This window comes from Myzus persicae, unplaced genomic scaffold, assembly GCF_001856785.1.
Source record: "Myzus persicae strain clone G006 unplaced genomic scaffold, MPER_G0061.0, whole genome shotgun sequence".
Classification (NCBI taxonomy): Eukaryota; Metazoa; Arthropoda; class Insecta; order Hemiptera; family Aphididae; genus Myzus; species Myzus persicae.
Window position 1 is genome coordinate 13719 of NW_019100939.1, and position 10257 is coordinate 23975.

At 26.3% G+C, this 10257-nt stretch overlaps 2 protein-coding genes across 2 annotated transcripts; one reads left to right on the forward strand and one right to left on the reverse strand.

Moving 5' to 3' along the window:
• Positions 1 to 744: 744 nt before the first annotated feature.
• LOC111026948 lies at positions 745 to 1930 on the forward strand. Its single transcript, XM_022305141.1, has 3 exons — positions 745 to 820; positions 1160 to 1486; positions 1575 to 1930. The coding sequence occupies exons 1-3, from the start codon at positions 745 to 747 to the stop codon at positions 1718 to 1720; spliced, it is 549 nt and encodes a 182-aa protein (XP_022160833.1). The 3' UTR covers positions 1721 to 1930.
• Positions 1931 to 7619: 5689 nt separating this feature from the next.
• On the reverse strand, positions 7620 to 9695 carry LOC111026949 (the record flags this gene model as incomplete). The annotated part of the gene is made up of 7 exons (XM_022305142.1): positions 7620 to 7735; positions 7813 to 7972; positions 8060 to 8325; positions 8405 to 8518; positions 8579 to 8725; positions 9011 to 9142; positions 9506 to 9695. Coding segments are annotated over 7 exons (1125 nt in total), but the record flags the coding sequence as incomplete, so codon positions are not given.
• Positions 9696 to 10257: the final 562 nt, after the last annotated feature.

Here is a 10257-nt window from a genome sequence, read left to right on the forward strand (position 1 = left end):
GCCGATTTTACATCGATTCCGCCGGCTACTGTTTATCCCTCCCTTGTAATTTGTAAATGTATTTTTAAAATTACAGTCCTACATAATATACTTTATAATATATATATATAATAATAATAATTGTATAATAATTAAAAACTAAAATGTATAGTCTAATTAATACGTGTATGTGAATATTTTATAAAATGTATAGTCTAAATTGTATAAAATAATAAAAATAAACCGAGTCAATATAGGTATTTTATTTTATTCCACACGTATTGCTATAAAACGTATATTACCTACGCTACATATAATTATATAAATGTCATATAACTATTCTGACTGAATTTTATCTTTAGATATGATATATCTTAATATCTATAATATCTATATTAATATATTTTATATTGTTAAAATGTAGACTTACCAATCTTTCCGTGTTACTTCTCGGCTAGTTACTATTTTACTAATCAGAATCAATCTAGTTAACGAAATTGCTCCATCACGTTCATAGTGTCGCACACTCGTATTATTATATTTATTAAAGAGTATTACCTTAGATTACCCTATATACTATAGTATATTTAATCTATGGTATTACTTACTAGTTACTAATTATAAATTACAATGAATTTTAGTATAGTTTCTAGTGAAAGAAAAAAAGACTTAATTCTATGTAATAATAAATATTATAAAAAAGAATATGTCAAATATTTAGATGCTTTTAAATGGCAGTGTATAAATAAAAAGTGTACTGCAAAAATGTATGTCAATCAAGTCACAAATCAAATATTAAAAGATGAAAGTATTCATAATGTCAACCATAGTGAAGAAACAAGTAGGAGTATTATAAAAAAATAATTTTCAAATGGACTTAAACGAAAATCGGAAGACGAATTAGAAAGGCCTTCAAAAATCATTAATAGAGGCATTTTAAATAATCCAGAAATGACGAACACTTTTACAAGTACAGATATTAATAACATTTACCAATGTTTATACCGTTCTCGTAGATCATCATACCCTAAACTCCCAACAAATCTTACGGAAGTAATAAATGTAATGAGCGAGCGCCAAGTTAAAACCGTCCAAGATGAAGACTTTATTCTTTTAGTTGATTCGGATAACAAAATTATTTGTTTTTCAACAAGCTCAAATCTAAAATTATTATGTTCAGTAGATAAAATATTTGTGGATGGTACTTTTACGTACTGTGCAAAATATTTTCTCCAGCTTTTTACCATAAACATTTTTAAGAACGGACATTATGTTCCACTTGTGTATTTTTTACTACCCGACAAATCTAAAGACACATATGCGCGATCGTTTGGTTATATTATTGAAAAATGTTCAGAAATCAATTTATCGTTCAGTCCATCGAAAATAGTTTCCGATTTTGAAGAAGCTATACATATTGGAGCAAAAACAATTTGGCCAGAAATACAAATTGTTGGATGCCGATTTCATTTGAAGCAAAATTGGTGGAAACACATTCAAAGTCTTGGTAAATATATATTTGAATACACATACAAAAATATTATAAATATGATTTTTGTATTGTTTATTATTAATATTAATTTATTTTTTTTTAGGTTTATCAAAAGAATATAAAGACGAATCAAATGAAATAGATAATTGGCTAAAATTGGTATTCGGATTACCATTATTAAATTCGGAAGAAGTAAGCGATTATTGTTTTACAACAGATTTGATGTCAATTGCGAATTGCTCCAGATGATGAAAGGGTAGGAAAGTTCTGCGATTATTTAGTTGATTATTATATTGATGAAGGAGCAAAATTCAATCCACGCATTTGGGCATCAAGGGGAATAACATCAGAACGCACTACTAATAGCTGTGAGTCTTTTCACTCAAAATTAAATTCACAATTCACAAAAGTGCATCCCAACATTTTATATTTACACATGTTTTAAATACAAAAATACAAACTGACACTTACATACACATAAATGGAATTAATATAAATACAATTAGTAAAAATAGTGCATTTAACAAAAAGAAACAAAATATTAAAAAATTATCAAACGATTTAAACAATAATACAATTTCTAAGATTACTTATTTAAAACATGTGTCCGAATATTACCAAAAGTAGTTCCATTTATATTATATTTATTTTAATTAGATTATACATTTTAATTTTGAATTATACATTTATACAATAATTATTATCATTTTATACAATTCAAACTATACATTTTAATATTTTATCATTTATTCACATACTTACACGAATTAATTAGAATATACATTTTATTTTTGAATTATACAATCATTATTTTTTTATTCTTATTATGTATTATGTATTTTAAAATACATATACAGGGGGGGGGATAAACAGTGTCTGGCGGAATCGATGTGTAATATTATAAACAGTAGACGGCGGAATCGATACAAACCTTTTTTCAAAACAGATAGTTTCGACGGAATCAATAATTACTTGACAACATAATATGCAGGTGCGACCTATTCTTAATTAAAAGCTATAAATATATTATAAAACATAAACATTGATATTGACTGATAACGGATTCTGCTATAAATAAATGAATATGGCTACAGCACCATAATAATATGTGGAACATACTCAACATGTTATTATCTTATTTTCATAATTGCATTAGAAAATAATATTATTATTTATTTTTGTGTGTACGGACTACGAATAACCAATTGCCAATTGGTCATTAGACATTACTCATTAGCGTACAATCAGTTATAATATTACAATATTGCATGTATAGCCCCCTACGCTGTTTACACTATTGTAATATTTATTACTTGGGTAATGGGTTTGTATTATTCGTATCGAGTTCGCTGTTGTCTGCTTGACGTTCCTCAGATTGTTAATAATTGTATTGCATCAACAGTATACTCTTGTTTTCATTGTTTAAATAGTAACACAATGAGTGATTGTGATTCTTCAACCGAAGTCGATCAGGTTGCAGATTTAGAAGAACCAATTTTACTCCGGCCAAATTATCAAAAATATTTTAAAGTATTACGAGTCATTGAGGATAATTTTTTTTACAAGAAGCTGAAAGTGAAGTGTTTAAGTTGTGTCGATACAAAGTGTTGCAAGGTGGATTCACGTTCAAACTCTAATACAAGAAAACATTCAAGCGTAAGTACAATGTTAATTTTATACCTGCCTATGACAGNATCAATCTAGTTAACGAAATTGCTCCATCACGTTCATAGTGTCGCACACTCGTATTATTATATTTATTAAAGAGTATTACCTTAGATTATCCTATATACTATAGTATATTTAATCTATGGTATTACTTACTAGTTACTAATTATAAATTACAATGAATTTTCCCTGTGTGCAAAATATAATCTCTAAGACGTTACATAGTACTCTCATTAAGTAGTGAGAAGTACAAGATTGGAGCCTAGAGATGTCTCAGAGATTCTTATGTGACGCTTAATGTCCAGACACGCGAAGTTACTGCATGCGACGTCGCAAAATAATGGTCCATGTGTGGTCACAATATAATATCCATGGGCCATCCTGGTTGTGATACATGGGACTACTTATTTTCATCGCATCGACATCACATAGAAATCGCAAAATTATTATTGTTCGCGAAAAAAAATAAATTTGATTGTCGATGCCAGCGGACTTTTTTTGTCGTAGACGGGATCGAACCCTAGACCCTATGCTCCTAACACTAACACCTAACCTATTGGGCCACCCTAACTAGATGGAATCTATAAAAAATTATGGTGTATTTAAAACCAGTTCATAGTCACTCGTGTAGTACAATGTACACACTACACGTTGTACCTAAAAATTACAATTTACCATAGAAATGCATTAGAATATTTACGTACTTTTCCGCATTAAATAAATTGATCATATAGGTACTTATAATAATATAATATACCAACCTAGACCTATAATTACTATAATTACCTACCTTTTTATACCTATAATACTAATAAATTAGTGATTAAACACAATAAGTATCTAATACAATAAAATACATTTTGATAGATAGAGAGATAATTTATTAATTATATAAATGTATAGTTACAAAATAAGATACTTAAAATTTAAAACATTTTGTGATATTTCTGTATTAAAATTTATATGAGTAGGTACTAGGTATAAATTATATTTGATAATATAGGTACCTACCTAACTATATATTATTATAAAAATAAAAATAAACAACAAATTATCTGGGTAATTGTTATAGATAATATTATATAAACATATTAATAATTTAATATTAAAAAGTATATATATTATATACAATAAAGTAGTAATAGACAATGCTTTCTATGTACCTATACAATACAAATTGAATTAATTGATCATAAAAACAAAAAATAAATATTATATTTAAATGTATGATACCTACCTATAATATAATATATTTAAAATATGCCTACCCAATAATAAGAAAATAATCACATAAATATATGTAACATACCCGTTAACATAATAAAATAATAGGTATTACTACCTATTCTAAGTTATAAGATACCTTCTACTTAGGTAAAATAGCTAATGAGACTCTGTTGGTGAGTATGATAATTTTTTTTGATTTTTAATAAAATTATATAAAATATACATTATGATGAGTGTAGTAATGCAATAGCTATATATTTACAATTATCTATTGGTGCTACAAAGCATTTATGTTTTAAACTGTTTAAATCGATTAAAATTGGTTGAACTTTCGGAATAATTTCTTTGATATAAAATATTTTAGTAATATCTGAGGTAAATGGATAGTCAAACATGGGTGAATAATTAAATTTAGTTGCTTCAATTTTAATTTTACCATCAAAATATTTTATTATTTTGGTAATTTCAACTATATCATTATTTTGCAACATAAAATATTTATCTTTAACATTTTTTGAACTCACCACAAATTTTTCTAATGCAACTTCTTCATACATAGTTTCAGTTAAATTAGTATTACACTTCGACTCTCGTTTCAATATTGGATATATTATTGGAGATATAGTTTTATTAATTTGAACGTCAATTTTTTCCATGATGCGGTTATATGCATCTTGGAGAGGAAATCTATCATTTTTACAACTTTTTTTTAAAAATTGTAAATAGTTTTCATACTTGAATGCACTAAATAAATCTAAATTGCCATGTATTAAAACAAAATCAGCTAGATGTATCAGGCTATGAACATTATATCCAACATATCCTTCCCCATAATTAGAACCATATTCATGTACAAATCTGTATAACATGTTTTTAGCCAAGTTATTATGGGTACTACAATTTTCTGAAGAAATAAGAAGTCTTATGGCATAGTTTAAAAGCATAAAATGTTTAAATAGAGGTTTCTTCAATCTCCCTTTTAATACAATAGGACCCGTATAAAGAAGGAAAGTACGAAATTCCGTTGCCTTCCAGTGTTCACATTCTTCAAGTGATCTGGGCAAGCGATTAAATTCTGATGGTAAATAACATTTAAGATTAATCAATTCTTCTGAAACAGCATTTGGATCTACCAAACGAACAGGTTTTTTACCTTTTACCCAGAATACAATTAGTTTTTTCATAACCCCTAAACAAATATTATGCATATATTCAAGTACCACTGTGGAAGTTATATCAATTGGAAATTCCTCTAAGGGGCTGGAGTCTTTGTGATAAAATGAATCCTGTTTGTCTCGAAAAGATTGATTTGATCTTAAAGGGGCATTTAAATCTAGATAGGCCATCCTTTTATTATCAATATATGTTCCTTCAACAATACAGGAATTACACCCATGATAGGCATTGTGACCTTTCACATTTAAAATGAATGACTTCGCGGGTGCATCACACACTACCTGACTAATTTCAAATTTCATTAATTTATCTTTTATACATATTCCATTAGTTAAAATTATTTTCATTTCAGAAGTAAAATATTGTAGAAATTCATGACTAGACGATGGTTTTTTAAACTTGCCATGATAAATACCCACTGGTATTACAATATTGAATAACTGAGGTATATTTACAAAGCTTAGAAGAATGGGCCAAAAACTTGATTTTGAACTTGATGTAAGAGGAAAGCCATCAATATTAAATCCAAGTTTTATTGTAGTATTATTTTCAATAATATCAATATTTACAGTTAAGATTTTAGTTAACATAAATTCTACCCCAAGATGTATGTATGATCCAGGGTGAATATTTATTATGCTATGTTCACGAGCTTTAGGTGTTTTTAATAATGTCCTGGCATCTTTAGGTAATTTCAATCCTTCTGATCTCAAAATTAACAAAAGTGAATTAACACAGTTATGAGAAACATGATAATCACTTATCCACTGCTGCAATTTTTGTTTTAAAGGGATTTCATCAACAGAATCATTATCATTTATGTTACTAATAATATTGTTAGAATAACTAGCTTTAGAATTAACTACATTTGAAAAGTTATCAGATAAAACAGGTGATGCTAAATTAAGTGCAATTGGTATTTGTAAACCCATGCTTGAAATATTATCTAAATTGTCTGTTATTGGGTTCATTTCAGGTTCTTGTGATCTGACATAAGTGTTTGTAGTTTGATTAACGCATGACAGTTGATTTGATATATCATTTTGAATGTAGCGTGCAAAATGCCTTCTTGTCATAGAATGAATGGCTTTCCTTTTTCGGAACTAAAATTTAATTATTAATCAGAATAAAATTAATAGAGATTACAAAAATATACATTAGAATAAAATAATTTACTAAATATATATATTTATTAGATTATATTATTCTAATAAATATCTATAGATTTAAAAATAAAAACCTTATTAACAGCTATAAATTGTAATAATTACATTTTTTCACTATTTATTATTTTTAAACCTATTTATTTAATATAAAAACAGGCTGTTAAGGAACTTTGCTTCTAAAACAATGTCACCATTCTTGTCTTGTATAAGCTAGGTTCACTTCTCCATTCTAATCTGGTTTCAACACCATCACATATCTTTTTAAACTGTATGCAAATACCTTTGCATTGGTCGTTACATGGTTTGTATTATTATGTATATATAAATATAATATATATTCAACTAGATTAAGAATTTGAAGCATATATTGCTTTAAGAATGGATGGGTTGATAGTTAAAAATAGGTAAAGTTCAAACGTTTTGACTTTTTTAACTTTTTTGACTATTATTACTTTAAATATAACATAATTATTTATTAACAATTTAACATATTACCTATAGGTACTAATGATGTTTGAAAATCTCACAAAAATATAATTTATAATATAATAATTACTTCTTCTTTATTTTAATAATCATTAAACATGTAAAAAAAAAATAATATAAATGTATAAGTAAAAAGGGTGTTCTCTCTAAATATTTTTAATTTTTTAAAACTTTTTGTTATTATTTTTTAAAATATTAATAAAATAATATATAGGTACATTTTTGAGCAATACTATATAAAAGTTAGATCATTTATAATCTATTAAAGTTTAAACTAAAATAACTTCTTCTTAATAATAATAACAATTAAAAAAATGAATGTAAATAAACCATTAAAAAAAAAATTTTAAAAATACCTATTGGTAATGTAATAAATATTAAATACTGAATGACAAAATTAATGTACTGAATGTAAAATGTAATGCTTAGGAAGATTCTTTTAGTTGTTCTCTTGCATATCTTTGAGAGCCGTGACGGAACCAATCTTTAATGTGTGCTTCAAAATTAGCTTCAGTTTCAGAAAAAGTACTATTGGCAACATCTAAAAATTATACAACATATAGTGAGTTTCATTAGCATTAACATGAAAAATATCATTATTTATATAATATAAGTAACCTTTCATGATTTTTATAATTTTTAAAGTTCTAAGCTCGTGATTATCTTTAAACCCAGTCCATGAATATTTTGTGGATAATTCATTTGTAAATATTCTTTCTAAAACTCTTTTAACAAAGTTTTTCAGACCTGTGCCGCCAATTTTTTGCAGTAGATTTCTCTGTAAAAATAACAATAAAAGTAAATAATTATCTTAATAACTTAAATATTATAATAAAAACATTAATTATAATAATATCATAAATACCAGTTGACCAGAAGTGTTTTCATCAGATTTTAATTTATTTTCCATGTCGTCCACAGCTTCTACACATTTTAATGGAAAGATTTTCTCAAAATCTTTGTTAAAATTTTCACTTATCTGTGTATTATTATTTTTTTGAGTTAATAAATCTATTTTACTGTCCAGTCTTTTTACGTATGCCAATATAGAAATTACATTTTTAAATAAATTGTTAATCGTATTGTCATCACTCTTGTTAATTAAATCTTCTTGATTTTCTGTTGATACACCTAAATTATAAATTATTTTATTAATTAAGCAAGTATTTTGGTAAAATTCAAACAACTGCATGTTATAAATAACACATACTTGACATGGAATGATCTGTACTCTGAATGTTTAATTCAAACATTGTTGTTTCTTTCTCTGCAGTATAATCAGTGTTGATACATTCGTCAGTGCCATACAAAGTGTTCATAGATGCTAAACATATTTATTAATTTTTACTACCATCGGTAAATTATATATCAATTTAATACATACAAGAAATAATGTTGTTGGGTAATAACTGATCAGAAATCTGATTCATCTGCAGTTCAACATAGGCAGAAGATCCACTTTGTTGGTTGTCTACAACTACCTGGTTTGTTTTCATAACTTTTATGGGAGTTGTGTGTGTACTGCTACAGGCTGTAAAGCAAAAGTAGTATTTAAAAAATAAGTACTAAGTAGGCATAAACAGTTAAGTCTATCATCATTTTAAATGAGATGTTTATGTATATTTAATAATTAATTTTACCCTTGGAATAATATAAAAGTAAATATATTTTAAGAAAAGTAAAATATCAAAATATAATATTAATTCAAAGTTTTTATATTTTAATATATTAACTATTAAGTATAACTAGAGAATGTTAATTAAATTAACTTATGCATAATTTACCATTAGTGGAAAATTAAAATTATAAGACTTACCACTGTCACTTTCACTTTCAATTATTGCTGGATAAACCTTTTTGTTTTTTCTTTTTTTTTTCACTGGACTTTCGGATTCAGATGCAGACAAGAATAGTTCCTTTTCTTTCATCTTAGCATCCTCAAACGTGTCTACAATTTACAAAATTAAAAATTGTTGGTCAAAGGAGTAGGTATATTAAATATAATGAAATTAGTAAACATTATTTTAACACCATATTGACATACTTAGCCACCTAGGTAGCACATATTATTATAAATATTTAATGTTTTTCATTAAAATCTTAAATTTTGAAAATTAATTTGACATGTAGGTATTAAAACTTTTTAACCAGTAGGTAAATTTATAAATTATGTCATATGTATAGGTAGGTAGGTAAGTATTAAAGTAAAAAATAATAAAATTTATTTTTGATTAGTGAGTAAATTAATACTGTTTAGAAGTTACAACAAAAAGATCTATTATAAGTATTCAATGGTTAATTAGATACTTACTGAAAATTTGTGAAACTATTTTTACTGGAAAAGTTGGCCAATCTAACTCTGGATAAGTTGCTTCCATAATCATTGAGTTCACTACACCATATATTGGCCATTTAGATAAATTAACATTGCCGCAGTTTAAAATCCAAGTAAATGGTATCACAGAGTATTTGTTTTCCTTTGTAAAATAGCCTACAACCCACTGCAAAACGGTAAAATATGCATTCAAATTATAGATGCATAATCATAAAGGTTAGGTAGGTACTTTAATTAATAAACTTGGTGCATGGCTGCAATTTTACATTTTACATTTATCTATACAGACTATACCTTGGTAATTAATTTTTCCGGTTAAATTAATACCAATCTAATTTGAATTTAATAAAACATTGAAAAATAACATTTATTTTGTTATATTTAAGTAACTAAATTCAAATTTGATTGGTTTATTTTGATCCAAGAAAAAAAACCAAAAAAAAAAGTATTCAAGGGTCGCGGGTTATACCACCCTGACTTAGGTCCTAAATAATATGTTTTTTTACAAATAAATAGCTTTACAAATACTACTATAGGTAGGGTTACCATACGTCCGGATTTCGTCCGGACAGTCCGGATTTCAAACACCTGTCCGGATTGGCGTCCGGATTTGAAAAATGTCCGGATTTTATAAAGGTAACCATTTAACGTGGTTATATTGATACAAAAAGTTATGTTTGGTGACAGATTTCCGGGTTCACTCTGTATAAATTAATAATACCTAATTT

What these genes read in the sequence shown, in the direction of transcription:
- LOC111026948 (XM_022305141.1), top strand. Translation starts at nt 745, where the DNA reads ATGTATGTCAATCAAGTCACAAATCAAATATTAAAAGATGAAAGTATT. An exon ending in CAACCATAGTGAAGAAACAA is followed by an intron (nt 821 to 1,159) that starts GTAGGAGTATTA and finishes TATTATGTTCAG; the next exon opens with TAGATAAAATATTTGTGGAT. An exon ending in GAAACACATTCAAAGTCTTG is followed by an intron (nt 1,487 to 1,574) that starts GTAAATATATAT and finishes ATTTTTTTTTAG; the next exon opens with GTTTATCAAAAGAATATAAA.